Source organism: Mus caroli, unplaced genomic scaffold (genome assembly GCF_978045245.1).
Source record: "Mus caroli unplaced genomic scaffold, Mus_caroli_1 scaffold_15, whole genome shotgun sequence".
NCBI classification, from domain to species: Eukaryota; Metazoa; Chordata; class Mammalia; order Rodentia; family Muridae; genus Mus; species Mus caroli.
Window position 1 is genome coordinate 81,003,766 of NW_028227270.1, and position 20,351 is coordinate 81,024,116.

Below are 20,351 nucleotides of genomic sequence, written 5' to 3' on the forward strand. Positions count from 1 at the left end.
ATGTTTCCACAAAAGCCAAAATCTCAGAGCAGAAGCCCACTTTTCATTCTTGTACCCCCCACATCTCACACATGTAGTCTAGGACAGAAGGAGGCTTTCCTCACTGCTCTCATCCTAAGCCATAGACAGCTTGAAGAAACATTTCTGGAATGTTCCCTGTCTCTTCCAAAGCAGTGAAAAAAAGGACAACCCTGGCAACCATTAATTCTCCACTTGAAAGAAGTGGAAGTGACTTGATTCACCCAGAGATGCTTGTGTACAACTAACCAGAGAGGTACAATCCTACCTCAGGCTTGGAATATGATGAAGCAGAACTAATTGCTAAGTAGAATTAATTCATGACACGGTGGCCATGCAGCTAGCAAAGTCACTTCCCAACAACTGATACTGTTCACATGTGGACTGCTTTACATTTTACATTGTTCAGTCTTCTAACCAGGTTACAGGTGACAAGTGAACAGCAATAATCCATTATGGAAAAGTTTCCAAGGAGCCAGAGACTGGATCTAACAGTTTCTCAAATTTGGGGTCATATGTACCATTAGGATCTTTAGTAGCTAATTTCCAAAACATTTTAAAATGTCTTTTATCTGATCGCATCAAATGTATGCGATTTTGAAATTGTTGTTATTGAATACAAACTTTAAGGACTTGCATGACCTCTAATTTATGTTCAGGGCCCAGCAGTACCTGTACTAACACATCTGCTTGAAAAGCTGTGGGTGTGGAATGTTTTACTAATGGAGGCAATGGCATGATGAAATAATTTCAACAAGAATCATTTTGACTCTGTTTAGTGTGTGTTTGTATCTCGGATATCTAATCTTGGTTTTCAACTTGACATACATGGGGAGAGTAAATCTTAGTTGAGGAATTGCCTTGAGAAATTGTGTTTATCAGTGTGGCCTATGGGCACATCTGTGGGGCATTTTCTTCATTACTGATAGATGTAGGAGGACCCATGCCACTGTGGGTGGTACCAAATCTGGGTAGATGTGTCTGGACTATGTACCAGAGGCAGCTGAGCAGCCATGGTAAGCAAGCTAGTAAGGAGCATTTCTCCCTACTTTGAGTTCCTGCCTGGGTATCCCTTTATGGTGGGCTATAACCTATAGGAATAAACAAATTCTTCCCTTTTGGTCAATGTTATATCAAAGCAACAGAGAATCAAACTGTAAGAGTATTATATTCATTAATATGTATTTGATTTTATAGGACATACAGCTAGAAAGTGGTGGCTATGTTTACACCTTAACACAGTGCTAAGGCATTCCAATGTATGTAGTAAACACAGGATGTAACACAAATTCAGTTAGGTAAGAAATCGCCTATGAAGTGACTAAAGGCAGATTTAAAATAATGCCATTTAAAAAAATGCCCCACCTCCATTTATTTTCAATTAAGAAATACACCCAAAGACATGGTCAGGACCACCTGCGGGCAATTCTTCAGTTGACTCTAGGTCTGCATCAAGTTGACAGGTAGAGCTAACTATGGTGGGAATTTTGCAGCATCGTTCCCTCCAAGCTAACCAGTTCTGTGTACCTGATTTCCAATGGACATAGCATTTCTCATCGCCATTCCTTCACTCAGCATTTACCTCCAAACCCTCATTTACTCCTTCCTTCCTTCCACATCCTTCCTTTCCTTCCACGTGTATCTTCCTTCTATGTGGAAGACCAAGGGCATCACAACTGTGATACGCAGTAAAGTTTGTCTCTGTAAAATCTCTTTCTTATACAGAATTATTCATGGTGGTCAGGTGATGAAGCTCCTCTCAGGACATCATGATCTCCAGCTATGAGCACTCTGAGGACCAGATGGTACTGGCCTCAGAGAACACGAGCATCTATTCATTTTCTTGTATATTTCTAAAATACAAAGCCAATGAAAGATGCTCAGAAAGGTGTCATTTCATAGGCTAGCTATGGAAGTAGTCATGCTCCTGGAAAAGGTCTCCGCAGAGACAGAGAAACAAGAAAATTTAGTAATCTTCCTTGCCAGAGCATAAGCAGCCAGCCTCAAGGTACACATTACAAGGTTGAAGGGCTCTTGTACAACAAGCAGTAATGAAAAGGCACTCAAGGCCTGTATTCTGAAAAGGCAACTGTGGTTAGAGAGAGTAGATTGCTTTCTTTAGTAATCTAGAACATCTTCGGGGTTGGAGAGATGACTCCGTGGTTAAGAGCACTTCCAGAGGACCTGGGTTCAATTTCTAGCACCCACTTGGTGACTCACAACCATCTGTAACTCCAGCTCCAGGGAATTTGATGTCTTTGGGCACTGGACATGTGTTTCGTACACATGCATGCAAGCAAAAACACTCATACACCTAAACAAAAATTAGTTAATTAATTAATTATGAAAGAATGTGTAGCTCTCATGTTGTGTTTTACTTAGAATCAGTGGAAAGGTTTTATTGTGTCCCTCAACTTTTAATTTCAGGAGTTCTTGGGACAATTACACATGATCACTCTCTGTTAACAGAATAGATTTACGCTAAGTCCCCATGTGTACTCCGGCATGAGACTCAGTACTGCACGGTATTCACACGCCCTGCCTGGTACCTTCAAGGGATAGGTCATTCAATAAAAGAATGCTAGTGTTTGGCAAAATCACTGACACATTCTGATCTCAAATATCTTCTTTTTGTTACATGTCACCCAGGAAGTGGTTGGGATAAGTCATAACACAAATGTAAGACTCATGCATAATTCATATGTTCCTGAGCATTGTTAACTTGGTATAAATATGCCATCTCTAGCAAGAACATACATCACTGTGGTCTGGTGTTTTATTGTAACTTTAGAGTTTTGATTAGTTCCACTTGAGGTTGGACCTAGGGCCCAGGTAAGTACTCATTCACTTAGCTACACTCACAATTCTTTCCATGGTTTTCCAGAAAACTCAAGTGCAGATAAACTTATGTGTAAAAAGAAAAGTAACTTACATAAACTCACAACAAAAGTCAACTCCACATGGGTCTGTCACTCTTGACATATTCTTATTACAAGTGCTTCAAATGCATTTTTGATAAACACTGGTTAGTGTGAGGCGGGTCGTTCCTTTCACTGCGGAATCCAATGCCAGCACTAAAGCACTGTCTGATGGCATGGGTCCAGCCTTGTGTTAAATCATGGATCTAACCAGGGTTCTGACTCCATCTCTCCTCCTCAACTTAGCTCTTTTTCTCTTGCTAGAAATGGTACTCGTTGCTGGCTAGCCAAATGAAAAGTACAGCTTGATTAAGGATCTCTTCTGTCAGTAATTTGTGCCTAATGTCTTTAGCTTTCCCATGGGCTGTTGTAGAAAATGGTAAATCTGGTTTAAATGAAACCTGATCCTGTTAATGGCTTAATAGCAGCTGCCACAGGGTTATGGTGTTTTCAACAGATGTCTCTGTTACATTTTGTTCCTAAACTTAACTCTTGAGCTATCCGTATGAATCACATAAATATAACTGTATGTTTGGGTAAATAGTCTATGACAATACACTCTTCTGTCAACTTAAATTTATTCACATATAATTTTGCAAAGAAAATTAGGTATATAATATTTTTAATAAAATTTATATCTTAGAGTTTTCTAATTTTTTAAGCTGAGAAATGGGCTCCATTTTTACACCTAAGACGATGACTTGATCAATGTGATCAACTGATTCATCATTGCCTACTGCTATTCATTTGGCTCTGATGGTGATGTGCATTGTAGTGTCACTTCAGATAAACTGCAGTCACAATACTACACGGTCTCTGTCTTTTACTTTCTTATAATAATAATTGTAATTATCATCATGAATAGGGTTAGTTTTTCTGGAGTGTGATCATTTAATAAACTACTTTTATAGGCAGTATTTCTTCTATATAAAGTTCTTGAGCCAGGTATATGAATGATCCAGAAGATACAAACTAGGGATATAAAATCATAATTGTGATGGGAGATAGAAATAATCATGCAATTAGTCTGTTTCTGTGCTATGAATACTTTCAATCATGATAATTAAAAAAAAATAGTTTAGTGGGTTCATGGTTCTGTAGGCCTGGAAGTTCTGTAGGCTGGTGACATCTGGAGAGAGCCTTCTTACTGTGTCAGATTATGATGGAGGGTGCTATGGAAAGGGGTAAGAAACTACTTTAAGCCTGAGACCCATTATTCCTTTCTTATAGCACCAATGATGCCATACTGAAGGCCCCAATCTCAGGACCTCATCTAATCCTATCTCCACAAAACTCTTGTCTCCAAATGCTATCAACATACAGATTAGTAGATGAGCTTTAGAGCACAGGAACTTTAATGGACACACTCAAACCACAACAACAGCAGACATACCAGCTGGAGCCAATATGAACGAATGAAAACAGAGTAGCATGTTAATTGCAATGCTGCAAAACTTGATTCTGGAAGCTTACAAAGCATGGAGTCTCTGACAGAGCCGCATTTTCAGGGTTGTGTGGTTTCTTATATTACCTGAAGCCAGAAGGCTTATTTGTAAATTCATCCAAGAGTCAGTATTTGAAGGCAACAGGAGGAATATAAAACATGTTTATGCTTACTTTTAAACTGTCTGTGGGTATCTCTGGGTAACAAATAGCATCCTCCTGACATTCTCTTATCTTAATATTTTCACCAGGTACTTCCTCAAAGGAAAGACGTGAAGCCTGGCTTGTCTTTCTTGTTTGAACTCTTCCTTCTCCATGGAACATATGCTTACAATGACCTGATCATGGGCTGGGCAGTCTTTCCTGTATGTGACAACAACTTCCATATAGTAGAGGGAAAATTCAAGTGTCCCCTTCTCCGAGGACCTTATGACCAAAAACTGGACAGCTTCAGAAAAATAGAAAATTTGATTTGCCAAGACTTGGACCAGTGGCTGTGCAATCTATATTTTAAGGTTTGTGATATGGTTTTGTTTAATTAATTTCCTGAGGATGGACTTGGCCTTGTAGCCCAGGCTGTCTTCAAACTCTTGATCCTCATATCTCTCAGACTTTGGTGTGCTACCTGGCTAGGATTACAGGTTTGAAATATGAGTTTGTAACTGGAAAACAATTTCAAGTATTTCCTGGAGTGCTTTCTTTCTAGCTATGGGCTTTTATCTTGCAATTATAAAATTTACTAAACTTTCTTTTAAAAAGTTTTAAAAAGATTTCTGAAAAAGGACATGGATTAATATTTAGAAACAAGGATTACATTGTGAGTTCATGGGAAAAGTCAAAGTGAATTAAATACAGTCTTGTATATTGAATGAATTGAAACTGCTATCCAAGACTACCACCCCCCCCCCTGCCCTCCACTTCTTGGCAGTTTGCAACCTGTAAGGTCATCCCATCATCCCAAGAATGGCTTTCTTGCCTTTCCAAAAGTATTGACCAAGTTTTCCTTGTGTGTTGAGAGTTGCCTGTGATGGGATACAGAAGAGATGAGGTGTAACTTCTGCCTTCTGAATGCTCATCTCTGATAACACAGACACCAAAGTAGAGTGGCCATGAGAGATGTCTCCGTCAGCCATTTCACTTCCAAGCATGCTGTTTGTTAAACTCAAATATTTAAAGCAAATAAACTTGGACATACATATTTGTATATATGTATCTTCTGTGTACTGCTGAATCCAGCCTTGTAGCAAACATGACAGTACATAAATTCATAGTGGGCAGATGTCATTATCCAGAGAAGAAAATGGTTGCATATGTTAAGAATAAAGTGTCCTACATGTTTATAGTCTATTTTGGTCTTTGTTTCTAAACATATTTTTAATTATAGTATTTTCCCAGATTGACTACATCATAAAGTGCCATGGAGTTTTACTCTTTGTCTACACATTTGATTATCTACCATCTATCTGTCTATCTATCTATCTATCTATCTATCTATCTATCTATCTATCTATGTATCATCTATCATCTGTCTGTATTTCTGCGTATCTATTATCTGTATGTCTTCTATCTATCTATTTATTCATCTACTTATTATTTACCTATCATATATCTATCCACTTGCCTGCCTACCTAACTAATTGATGGAAATGATAAAGATATTTTCAGGAAATGTATAATTTTGGCCTTAAGTTTTAGAGTTCCCTATCGGTCTTCTAGAATTGTTTTTCTGATACCTTTTTATTTGGGGTAAAATTATTTGCTTTTTTCTTTGTAGTGTTCCCTATTATAACAGTATGCTGAAATACCTTGTTGGGGTTGTCTAGATATCCATTAAGGAAATAGTTCTTACCTGGATCTGTGTTGTGTCTTCCTTGTCATTGTGGAAACAGTGCTATTATGAGATAACTCTTACTGCCCCTTAGACTCACCAAGAAAGGCATGCTCACAGGGGCTGTTCGTAGGCTCGGTACTCTGAGAATTTGTACCAGTTAATTTGTGGTGCTGCTTCAAATAGTAGAGCCATTTGTAGCTCTTAATAATTAAAAATGTTGATATAATCAAGCTTGAATGAAAAAATGTTACAGGAGAGTAAATGACTCTAAAAGCCTCACATAACAAAACAGTTCTAAAATTGTAGGTTTAAATGCTATTCTATGAATCAAAATAAGCTGAAATTTAAACTACAATCACAAAAGGAAGTACATTATTGTTAATATGAAAGGTGTGTGTGTGGGTGTGTGCACTTATCTGTCTGTCTGGTTGTCTGTCAGTGTGTATCTCTGTGTATATGCCCTAAGGTGTGTGCCTGCACATTTGAGTTTAGGTGTTTCCCATACTGCTTTCTTATTTGACATGGTGTCTCAGTGAAATCCAGAGCTGGCTAGTTTTAGCTAGACTGGCTGGTCAGTGAGCCCTTGGGAGCCACCTCTCTCGGCCTCCTACTCCATACGACCCATTGCTAGGATTAAAGGCATGGGCTTCTCTGCTTGGCTTTCTATATGTGCTCTGCAGCTCTGAACCCAGGTCTTAATGCACACAGAGCATGCATGGCACTCACTGGGCAAGCGTGTCACTCACTGAGCTATCTCCTTACCCATGGCACCTAAGACTTTAACTCTTTTTCTTTATATTTTCTTTTTCTTTGTCCTTTCTTTCACCTCTCACTGTCCAGGCCTGCGGTAGAACTCAAGGTCTCACATCTGCTAGCCAACCTGACTACTACTGAGCTGTATCCACAGCCTTTAATGCTCGCACTAACTGGAGCATATAGCTCAGGATTCTGTAAATGATGGCTTGGAAAGTTGGTAATAAATTCATAAAAGACAATGTAAGTAGTACTGGTATTAATTATGAAGATTATGTACATTGAGGTTAAATCAAGACTTAAAATCTACAAGATTAAAAAGTTCATTATTAAACAGCATTAAAATAGTTTGGCTGGATCACAATCTTCTTGGACTTAAAGACCAAATTTTTCTCCTTTTTTAACTAAGTAAAGCATAATGGGAAAACAACTAATGCTTTGATTTATCCATAGAGCATGTCTGGCCACTATGTTTCACAGATAGACATACTTCATCTCCAGTTCTGTTGTTTATTAGACAATGTTAGGAACTTCTGACCTCTGTACTGATTGAGAGAAAAAATAAGTGAGAATAAAGCCACTTCTCCTTCGTCAAGATGAAAACAACAACAAAAAAATTCTTACACAAAACCCTGTTATTTATGTAAATTTCTCTAATACACGACTTTTTCCCGTCTGAGTTTTCTCAAGAGCAAAGTGTTCTGATCATGGTTGGGGAGATGGTTTCGGTGGTACTTGCTCCATCAACATGAGGACTGAGTTTGGATTTCTTGCATAAAACCAAACCACAGCAATAAAACAACTCCCTCTCCCAACCCCATCCCCCAAAGCACTGCATAGGACAGCATATGTTTTTAACCCCAATACTGGGGGAGGGGAGGTCAAAGACTGGGGATCCCTTTGGCCCACTGGCCTGTGATCTCCAGGTTCAGTAGAGACCCTGCTTAAAAAACTAAAGTAGATAGAGCTGTCTCTTGTGAGACTATGCCAGGGCCTAGCAAACACAGAAGTGGATGCTCACAGTCAGCTATTGGATGGATCACAGGGCTCCCAATGGAGGAGCTAGAGAAAGTACCCACGGAGCTAAAGGGATCTACAATCCTATAGGTGGAACAACAATATGAACTAATCAGTACACCCCCCCCCCACCCCCGGAGCTCATGTCTGTAGCTGCATATGAATCAGAAGATGGCCTAGTGGGCCATCAGTGGAAAGAGAGGCCCATTGGTCGTGCAAACTTTATATGCCTCAGTACAGGGGAACGACAGGGCCAAGAAGTGGGAGTGGGTGGGTGAGGGAGTGGGTTGGGGAGCATGTGGGGGACTTTTGGGATGGCATTGGAAATGTAAATGAAAAAAATACCCAATAAAAAAAAGAACATTAAAAAAAAAAGTAAGTAGAGAGTGATTGAAGAAAGCACACGAAGTCAACCTCTGGCTTCCATAGGCAGTAACACACACACACACACACACACACACACACACACGCACACACGCACACGCACACCAATCAACCATATGGAAATTTCTGATCAAGCAGTTGATGGAATATTAAATAAATTAAATAAATAAATGAATAATAAAGTATCAATGGCAGTAAGGGGCAAAACAGACGATGGCACATAAAAAAGAGAGAGAGAGAGAGAGAGAGAGAGAGAGAGAGAGAGAGAGAGAGAGAGAGAGAGAGAGAGAGAATGTTCTTCCAGTTTAAGTTTAGCGAAGATTAAAGAATCCAAGGGAGCCCTTCCTTCCTTTTCCTTGAAGGCTCAGTGGTTGGGAGGCAAACACCTTGACGTGGACCAACAACAGAGCCAGAGCTCATGGCTTCCCTCTGACCTCTGCTGTCCTGTGCCATTGGGGGCAGTCACGGAGTAGGTTAGAATGCTGCACTGATTCAGTGGGCAAGGAGTGAAGAGGGAAGATTGTGCAAGCACGGAAGGCCGGCGGTCCTTCCTGAGGAAGTTCTCCTTGCAGATTCCATCTTTCTTCATGTTTCACGGTTCCCCTCAAGCACTTGGCTGCTTTCAATGTGTGGAAAGTTGAGCAGTAAGCAGCCCTCTGTTCACTTACCACTGTGTTCTATAATCTCATCATTTCTTTTTGTTTCATTCTTTTGTTTCCTGGAGAAAAAAAAAAACCCACAAACCTACAAATGAATATTTGCTAGTTTCATAGAAGTAAGAAGTTTAGTAATACAGTGTTTTCTTATAAGACATAAAAAATAAAAAACACGTGAAGCCCATGACAACATTTAGAGTGATTATGGAGATCATTATAACCTAGCCAGACAGAATCCTTCAGTTTGGAAACCTGAATTTTCCTTTTAGATATCTCAACTGCTGCCCCCCACCCCCACCTCACCCCGTCCCCCGCCCCCACCCCACCCCCACTGTTCTTGAGAAAATTTAACTACATAGGTAATATTTGCAACAGTTCCCATTAACTGATTTATCTCTTAATAGGTAATTAAAACTCCTTTGCATTTGGATGATCAAAAAAACCCTGAGAGCCGCAGGCAGCTTTCTCCCGAACGTCCAGTGTGCTTAATGGTGGAAGCAGAGAACACGGAATTCGATTTGGATAATACAGCCGGTCCTTCAAAGAAAGAACCGCCAGGAAATGTTCATGCTGTAATGGGTGGTGCGATCCACTCTTCTCAAGGTTGGTTGACCATCCACTCCTCTCAGGGTTGGTTGACCATCTACCCTACTCCGGGTTTGTTTAACCCATTTTCTTCGGCATTCCAATACAGTGTTGAGGACTATGTCATATTGAATGAAGCTAATTAAAAAGTACTTATTTTCTAAGACTGCATTTTTCCAAGCTACGGCATGGAGAGAGAATATAACTATTAACAAGAATATTAGTTTCCATATCACATTGTCTTCCATGGAAAGAAGTATAAAATTATTCCCTTGAAATGCATATTTTTCTCCATGACTGACCCCACTGTCCGTAGGCTAATTTTTCACTACTTTTGGGAGATATAGGGTTATTTGACTTCTCTTTTGGGTCTTCTGTTTAAAATTTTCAATTTTCTTGTATGTTTTTGAGAGTCATAGCCAAAAGTATAAGAGATAAACTATTCTCCGAACAATGTTCTCAGGTAGTAGGGTTTATTCTGTAGGGCTTTGTTTTTGATGATCAGTTTTATCAAACACTAGGTAAATCAAGTTTTTCAAAAATTCAAAATTTCAGAATAACCACATTTGAAATTATCTTTTGTAGAAAAAGCTTATTACCCTTACTAAAGGTTTTAGTCATGGGTTTTTTAAAATTGACAGATACTCAAACAGTAAATATAATATTAGCCTGCCTAAGAGGATGGGATGGATTTTCAGCTATTGATTGACTAGTGGTCACAGTCTCATGGCAAGGAGTGGCACTTTTGCTAATTATCAGTGACAAACCCTGTAGTAAGCATTTTCTTTGAAATTATCAAACGATTGAATTTTATGGTACAGAATATAACATGCACCAATATTCTGCCCTCTAGTTTGGCAATTCTATTTTGCTATATTTCCTGTACATCATTTCTTTTTATTTCACCCTCCTCTTCTTCCACCTTCTTCCTTGTTCCTGTGTGTGTGTGTGTGTGTGTATAAATGGGTATATATGCAAACATATATGTTTATGCATGCATGTACATGTGTGGGGGTATGCATGTGTATATGTGTGTATGCATACATGTGCAAGGGAGGGGCATGCATGTATATGTGTGCATGCCATGGAGGCCAGAGATCAATACTGGGTGGCCTCACTGATGTCTCTCCACCTTATATTTTGAGGCAGATGTTCTCCCTGATTTCACTAGACTGGCTGGTTATCAGTGAGCTCCAGACATTCTTCCCATTCACTCTGCCTCTTTCAGCACTGAGATGATAGACACCTGCTACCACATCTAGCTTTATTTTCCAATGTAGAATCAAATGAAGATCCTCACGCTTCTATGGCAAGCACTTTCCCATTGCAATATATATATATATATATATATATATATATATATATATATATATATATATATATATATATATATATATATATATATATAGGAAATTCAGAAGATAGGCTATGGGGAGGAACAACAGGTCCCAGATCAAGCTACAAAGGGATTAGATTCAACTAAGGAGGGTGAATAGAGACATAGATAAACAGGGCTGAGGGCTTAGCTCTGGGAAATATCTGTGATTCTGGAACAAGATGCTGGCACTCTTCCATCATGGTCAGACCGGCCACACGATTCTACTTTCTGGATCTGTTGTTGTTGTTGTTCGGGGTGGGGGGGTTATTTGTTTTCTTTTCTTTCTATCCATTGATTAGCTGGCAACCACAAACTTCTAAGTGCTAAACACTTCTTAAATCATGTTTGGAACATGTTAGTTCCTTTGGAGTGATACCATATTGGGCTGAGCAGAACCCCAGTTGCTAGATTCAAATCATGAATACTTGCTCTTCTAAAACATTGGTCTAGCATGAGCCTTGAGCTTTCTTATTCCTGTCTGACCTATGTGGTCACTTGTGACTCAGCCAAAGTCATTAGTGAAGGACTATTGAGGTACCAAACTCTCTGGAATCATGTACTTCTGAAAATGTTCTGTTAAGATTTTACACACAGAATATGTAAATATCAAATTAACTGATACTGGCCTTAAATAAATCTTGTTGAAGATAAATTAGAACCAAGCTATATTTTGAAGCTCGGTAATGTATTCCATAGTTACAAAGCAATTTAAACTAAGTGTATTGCTCACACCCTTCAGAACTTGAACTTATTCTACTTTTAGCAGGAGAGATCAGATGATTGCATCCTTCCCTGCTTTCCGGAGACAAGGAGACTTAATCATCCTCAAAATGCACTTTTTACCTGAGTGCTGAAACTTTGTGTTGGGATATAAAAGATTTAAGTCTCTAGGTTTTTACTGTAAATGCAAACACCTGGAGCGTTTAACCATGCATTTGTAGTGTAAATAAGAAAAAGTAGATGGGGTCTATAAATAAGAGAAAGGCCTTGATGGTTGAAAAAGAGCAGTTGATGCTATAAAGGGCTCCAAATCAGAGGCCAGCAATGCCATAGGTAACCTCAGTCCAAATGTCTTTGTGGCGAAGCTCCATGGTAGTGGTGCTGTAGTCTGGTCAGCTTTCTCGTCAAGATAATTGCTTTTACATTGGGTCTTAGTTGGATCGAACTGATTAGGTTTCGGCTTAAACACCTGAGTGATCCCTACTCTATGGGGGAAAATAGTAACATTCCCATTGCATAGACAGTAACATTCCCATTGCACAGACAGTAACATTCCTATTGCATAGACAGTAACATTCCCATTGCACAGACAGTAACATTCCCATTGCATAGACAGTAACATTCCCATTGCATAGACAGTAACATTCCCATTGCATAGACAGTAACATTCCCATTGCACAGACAGTAACATTCCCATTGCATAGACAGTAACATTCCCATTGCACAGACAGTAACATTCCCATTGCATAGACAGTAACATTCCTATTGCATAGACAGTAACATTCCCATTGCATAGACAGTAACATTCCCATTGCATAGACAGTAACATTCCCATTGCATAGACAGTAACATTCCCATTGCATAGACAGTAACATTCCCATTGCATAGACAGTAACATTTCCATTGCATAGACAGTAACATTCCCATTGCATAGACAGTAACATTCCCATTGCATAGACAGTAACATTCCCATTGCATAGACAGTAACATTCCCATTGCATAGACAGTAACATTCCCATTGCATAGACAGTAACATTCCCATTGCATAGACAGTAACATTTCCATTGCATAGACAGTAACATTCCCATTGCATAGACAGTAACATTCCCATTGCATAGACAGTAACATTCCCATTGCATAGACAGTAACATTCCCATTGCACAGACAGTAACATTCCCATTGCACAGACAGTAACATTCCCATTGCATAGACAGTAACATTCCCATTGCATAGACAGTAACATTCCCATTGCATAGACAGTAACATTCCCATTGCATAGACAGTAACATTCCCATTGCATAGACAGTAACATTCCCATTGCATAGACAGTAACATTCCCATTGCATAGACAGTAACATTCCCATTGCATAGACAGTAACATTCCCATTGCATAGACAGTAACATTTCCATTGCATAGACAGTAACATTCCCATTGCATAGACAGTAACATTCCCATTGCATAGACAGTAACATTCCCATTGCATAGACAGTAACATTCCCATTGCATAGACAGTAACATTCCCATTGCATAGACAGTAACATTCCCATTGCATAGACAGTAACATTCCCATTGCATAGACAGTAACATTCCCATTGCATATATATGCAGCCTGGGTGCTGCAGGTTTATTACACCCTCAAAGAGTCCATGTTTTGGAAACTTGGTACCCAAGTGAAGCAGCACTGATAGATGAGTTTTGTTTTGTCTTCTGTTTGTTTATTTGCTTTGCTTTTAAAAGGAGTGATTGGGTGTTGACAGTTCTGTGCTTACAAATGCATTAATAGACTTGGGTTATTCAGAAAGTACATTTGTCATGATGAAACAACTCTAACCTCCCAGTATTTAATCCTAAGTCTGCTGGGGTCTCTAAAGACCCTCATTAGACAAAGCCTTTTGAACCACCTACCCTCAGAGCTAGAAGAAACAAAGCCTTCCCTTCACAGATGGCCCAGCCTTGGCAATTCTAATGGGGCCACAGGAAATGCACTAAGACACTGAAAATCTGAGACATAGAAAAGACAGACAGTGTCAAAGCCTCTTCTGATGGTCGAAGATCATCATCCTAAGAAAAATAAAGCGAGAAGCAGAAAGGGAATAATTGTGACTTCACTGGGCAAAAAAGAAGAGAAAGCACGCCATTGATTTTGCTTAAATATCAAGTTCAAAGGTCAACTCTGAAGTCACTGGACACTGTAAAATATGTGCAAAGTGTATTTCTTTAAAAAATGTGTTAGTATAATACAGTCTTATTCTAGAATTCTCGACTTTCACCAGAATGGGTTCTGACTTAACTAATGATAATTTAATGCCACTGATACTTTTGTCTAGTTTTAGGATACTGAGTGGAAGATGAGAAACAATTATTCTTGGACCATTTTTCACTATAACCTCTTTGCTTCTCAGCTTCCCTCTGACAACGTGGCTACATTCCCCAGATGAACCGCCCCATGCTGTGAACGTGACTTTTAGAGTGATGCCATTGTCCCATGCTCTCCTCGAAGGGGATGGCTGGCAAGCTGGAGAAGAGGAACACCATCACATTTGGCATGCACATACAGTGTGCTCCGAGAGGGAGACTTTCTTTTCTTTAAAATAACCTGATTATTATTTTTTGCTTTGCTATGAGCCTAGAGACTAATGTAAGCCTCACATTTGAAGACGCCAGAGGGACTGCTCTCTCCTGTTGTGAAGAGATCAATACAGAACCAGAACACAAAATTTTCTTCTAGTACATGCCTTCTCTATTGCTTACTTTTATTCTTCTCGGAAGCTCCTACACTTATGATTAGTGGTTAATATCTCCCATGGGGCTCCTTTCTCATCTCTCGGAGCTGTGATACAGTGTGCAGTTTCTGCCACTGACGTGTTGCTCAGAAATTGAATAATGGGTAAACATACTCAACATCTGGTAATTCATTTCAAATTAAAAGTTTATTAAACTCTGGCTTGATGACTTTCTGGCTATTTACATGTAAAAGAAGGAAACGGGAGGAAGCCGGGACCACGTGACATGCTCATGGCTGCAAAGTTTCTAGCTGAAAACTGTGTTTATGATCTTCCACAAGCTGTTATATATCGGTAGGCTCCATATGTAACCTGTCAAATTTACTATACTCTCCCAAAATCACACACACAAAAAGTGGCTTTCATGTTCCCTTGTAAGTGTGCCGCTGTACACACTCTCTCCTAAGGGGATCTTGGACTTGGTCCATGGTTGATGAGGGTGACCAACATTGTTACTATGAGCTATGCCTGGGAACAGAAAATATTTATAAAAGGCTGGAACTAAATATCTATGGTATAACTTGTGACTGCCATCTTTCAAGTTGGTTTTTGTTTTTTTTTTTCATTTTATGGTTACCCACTATGGAAATGGTGATTGTGTTCAATAATTTTGTTTTGTATATGGATATCTTGCAAGAATAATGAATAGTTCTTGGAAAAGTTTATGGATGCTTGATGATTCTGAATTCAAGAGAATTATATTGTATTGTGCACTCACAGTGAACAACCACAACCACACTGCTAAGTGCTGTGGGGTTGTAAGCCAAAAGTACCTCCAGCAGTTTACTTGAGTACCTCGGCTTCATTATGATACAAGCATAGGTATAAATGGCCAGTAGGATGGATGGGCTCTTTGAGCATACTTTCCATTAAAGTCAGAAAACAATTTGGGGGAGAATCCAGACCTGGGAAGAAGCAAGAGCAACCAACTAAATAACTATTTAGTTGTAAGTTGAGGAAACAAGTATGAGAAATGTATGTTGTCAAGGAGTTAGATTTGTGCTGTGTCTCAATTGGCTCCAGCCCTTGAGCATATTGTGCAAGCAAACTTGTTTTAGGGGTATAGATATTAGATGAGGCAAATTTCTCTCTCTCTCTCTCTCTCTCTCTCTCTCTCTCTCTCTCTCTCTCTCTCTCTCTCTCTCTCTCTCTCTCTCTCTCTCTCTCTCTCTTCCTCCCTCCCTCCCTCCCTCCCCTTACCTGCCTGTCAATTCTTATAAATGATATCAACTAGAAGAGAAAACAAAGAACTATTGATTATAATAATAGAGCCTTTGACATCTAAAGAACAGAAATGGATTTTTTTTTACAGCTTACAGTGGTAGAGAAACAATATGCATTCAGTAGAAATTATCTGCCCAGCACTGGATTAGAGCATTTTTCCAGGTTTGTGGTAGACAGCATAGTTTTCTTTCATGACAGTGGGCAACAGGATGGTGCAAGAGTGGTAGTCTGTTGGTCATGTGGTCCCAAGGAGACACACCAGCACTCTTGGTCTCTAAAATTCACTTGCTACAGGATATTTTTAACTTTGACTGAATTTCTCAGTGAATAACCCCATCATGAGTCCTAGAACGTGTGTATGGTACTGTGCACCCCACATTCTGCATGATGGGCAACTGATGGATTGTCAGTATTCAAACAGACCACTCAATCTGTCTGGGATAGGAGAGTTGTCTCAGCCAAAAGCAGCCCCAATGACATTAAATCATGTAAAATGTTGATTCATACAAAGTAGACTTTTGCCTTTGAGTACAGTTTAACAAACTTAATGAAACAATTGTGTTCACATATTAATCTTTTGTGGAACTGTTACTACACATTGACACCTGGGCTCTGCTCAGCTCCAGTGACTATGAGGCTCTAGGGTCAGGTCCTTGACATTAGTAGTGTTAAAAAAATTGTCCATAGGTTCCAAGTCAAGAAAGAAGAAAGGTTTCTGGGCATGTTAGTATGCACATGGTAGCACATAGTGCCACATACTGTAAGAAAAAGAGACAAGAGGATCAGGAACTCAAAGCCAGCCTTGGTTACATAGTAAAGTTGAGACTAGCCTGAGTTATATAGGAAACCCATCTCCAAAAAGAAAACCAAAGCCAAACTACTGGCTGATTTTATGTGTTAACCCAAGCTAGAGTCATGAGAAAGGAAGAAGCCTTAGTTGAGGAAATGCCTGCTTGACATCCAGCAGTAAAGCATTTTCTGTATTTTCTATGCTAGGTAGTACTATCTCTGGGCTTATGGTCCTGGGTTCTTTAAGAAAGCAGGCTGAGCAGGCCATGCACTGTCAGATGGTAAGTAGTACCATCCATGACCTCTGCATCAGATCCTGCATCAGGCTCCTGTCTTGCTTGCTTGAGTTCCTGCCTTAACTTCCTTTGGTGATAAACAGCAATGTGGAAGTGTAAGCTGAATAGACCCTTTCATCTATGACTTGCTTTTCGGTCATGGTGTTTCATCACAGCAGTAGAAACCCTAAGCTGCAAACCAATCAGATGTCTGAAGTGACACTGTTGGTAATTCTGAGTTTCTTTAGTTCCTTGAAACAGGTATGATGGTTTCTTTGACCTTCGTATATTCTTTCATTATTGTATCATGAAAAGTCCTCGCCAACTAGGGGTTCCTTCTTAACCCCTGCTCAATGTTGACTTAACCTGCTGCTCATTCTCTTCATTGTGGATATGAATTCATTTGCATGTCTGGATAACCAGCCTCTTGACTATTGACTATGTCCATGGAGTCTAATTTAGGCCTGGCACAGAGCCTTTGCCCCACTAAAGACCTGCTAAATGAATAAACAAATAAATACATTCTGAAATACATAGTACTTATCTTCATTTAACAATTACACTATGGTAGTAGGCAAGGCAATATGGAGTCAGCATCAAACATTTTGTTGAAAATCTCAGTTTGCTACTGATTACAGTTGAGTCATTGTGACATAGCAAGATTATTTCTTACTCAGTAAGAAAACCCCTTTCTTCCAGAATGGCCATCCTGTCTGCACTGCAGGCCCACAAGCTCTCCAGGAGCACCAAGTTTTCACAAGTTTTTGAGAACTCATTCTAATTTGTGTTTCTAATCATCTTGTGGTTTCTAATTCTTTCATTTCTTGAATGCTAACAGCCTTAATCATCTCCCTTTGTATGTTCAGAGAGACCTCCTTCCAGTCTTTGTTTGTTTTGAAAGAGTAGTATAAAGCTGGCTAGGCTGATCTTGAACTCACTATGTAGTTGAAGGTGACCTTCAACTTCTGATTCTCCCACTTCACAAGGATTCTGGATTTAAATGGTGCTCCGGATTGAATTTAAGGCTCAGTGTTTGCTAGGCAAAGACTCAACCAGTTGTGTCACATAACCACTTTCAAAGAATGAGCACTTTTACAAATTATAGGCATAACTTGAAGAATTTTGAACAACTACTTAAGAATCACCATTTGTTGAAACTCTGAAGCAAATGTTAGGCTCTGTGGAATTTGGTTTTATATATATATATATATATAATTTTTAGATAGATCCAAATCCTTTATCTGAGCACAAAACTGAGCCGCAGGGAACCATGGGATGTTTCAAAGTGATTAATCTGCATAAAGAGTTAATTACCTGCATTTTAAATGCTTTTACTGAAGATATGGAAATCCATAAAATAGTGTAAGTCACAGAAAAGCTTCAACATGATTTAATTGTAAAAAATAAAAATAAAAAAGCAGCCATTTGTAAGTCCTTCCTCCTATCCTTCACACACCCTCTAGCTTCCCATTTCTTTCCCTTCATCCTGCTTTCCTTTAAGCCCTGACCTTGTCACCTTTTAGGTTTATTTACAAGCAGAAAAAACCTCCCAGTACCTGTAACACTGAAATTCCTAAACAGGCTGAGTTGAGAAAATTCTTCTCACTGTTAATGGAGGCCAGCAACTCACCGACTATTAGCAAATTTCGTCAGAAAGGAAACCATCGTGATTTGTTTTCATCTTGGGTCTATTTTCTGGGGTGTCACACCATCCCTCAGAATCAATTACAACATTTCATTTTGTTTGATCCACTTCTATCTCAAAGTCATGTCTGAAACCCGCTGGAACTGAGAAAGCTTTAAAGAACCATGCAAGTCTGTAGATTGGTTTTGACAGGACTGTGATGCAGAGTCCTGCCCGGGCCCACAGTGATGCTAGCTGACAGCCCCTCACTGCTCCTGGGAGGAGGGAACATGTGGAAGGAATTGCTCTTTTCCTTTTCACAGTTTGTCATTTCCTCTGCAGGGCAGCCTCTGACCCCTCTTGAGATCCTGACACCCATACGGGAAGTGTTCCCACTGATGTAAAGGAAGTGAAGAAGCAGTTAATGCCAAGAAAGGAGGGATGAGGCGTGTCAAAATGATGTGGGGGACAGAGAGATGGGCTTAAAATGTTTCCAGCAGGTTAGACTCTGTGGTATTCTTTCCTGTGGAAAGCAGTACCCACTGATCGGTTGCTGTTCAAGGAGTCAAAACATTGTAAGGCAGCTACCTTAGCATCTCCCCCCCAACACACACACGCACACCATGTACCTCTCTCTCTTTCTCCGTGTGTGTGTGTGTGTGTGTGTGTTAGTGTGAGTGTGTGCATGTGCGTGAATGTGCATGATTTTAAAAGTAGAGATGGCAATAAAAACATATGTATCACAAGCAAATTGTCAAAAAATGTTGAAGGAAAATATGCAAATTGATGTGTGCTAGCCTACTTCAGGACTACTAGTGTGTAGTTTGAGCTTGCAATAACAGTGTGTGGGTTAGAGCCATGGTATACCAGAGCTTGAGATTTCAGCCCAGGCCTATGTTCAGTGTTTTGTGTGGCCTGGTGAATCCTCCATGTTTATCACACAGTCCAGTAAACACAAGGGCTGAGGGCTAGGTGGTCAACCACACTGCTTTGACATTCTTTTCTTGTGTGTGGTTGTAGACCATTCCAGAATACATGAGATTATCGGTATTTCAGGAGTGAGGAAGGGATTCCGTTTTAAAAGCACAGCTGTGCATCCTTTAACAACAGAATTATGGTCTGCGAGATAGACTGTGAGGCAATTCTGTCATTGTTAAAATGGCAGAACATATTTTCACCCGCCAAGGTGGCGAAGCCTCCAATGTACTTGGGTAGTTGGGGAGAGCTAGGATCCCTTACTGTGCCTGCCGCCTAGTGAAGGCTTCTTAGGTGGCACATTTGGAAACATTTGGAAACATTTTCCAGGACGTGTAGTTTTCTAAAGAGCACTCTTTAAAGAAAGGACAATACTTATAACACTGTTCTCTGATTCTGTTTTATGGGTATGATTGTGGTATATATGCTCCTTACTCTTTTCAGATGGACTGCTCATTGAGCAGGTATGTATATATGTATGTATGCATGTGTGTATGCATGTATTACATATGTAAATATATACTCAATAATCACTCATAAACATATACTCTCCTGAAAATAATATTATTTGTCATCAGTCAGTTCTCTCATTTAGTCTGTACCTCAGAATTAGACAAGTGTCTAAAATAGTAAGCATACAAGTGAGTATTGACAAGGAATCATACAGATGTGGTTCTTGGCTAAATATGAGTCACCATGATTGACCTATCAGGGTAAGAAAATGAGAGCACTCTGAAATAGCCTTGGGAGCCATGGTTTAGGCAGAGTTACCATGGCACTTTGACGGGACCCACTTATCTCTGTCCTCACTATTTAATCTGAGGCTCCCAGGAGTACTGATAGCTGAACGCAGATGAAAGTTGAAAGACGGAACTGTAGGGATGAAATATACGTTCTGCCTACTTTTACTAACACGTGAATCATGATGAACGAAACCAGGACTGGCTGCAGAGGATTTGCCTTTGAGTCATGACAGA

General features: G+C 39.7%; 1 protein-coding gene across 1 annotated transcript in view; it reads left to right on the forward strand.

Annotated features, from left to right (window-relative positions):
- LOC110308510 (uncharacterized) overlaps nucleotides 1–20,351 on the forward strand; it is a gene marked incomplete at its 5' end in the record, with an annotated part of 288,808 nt that overhangs the window by 93,959 nt on the left and 174,498 nt on the right. The window contains 2 exon segments of the mRNA XM_021180950.2: nucleotides 4,631–4,894; nucleotides 9,425–9,623. Of these exon segments, the coding sequence (XP_021036609.2) occupies nucleotides 4,631–4,894; nucleotides 9,425–9,623 (463 nt within the window).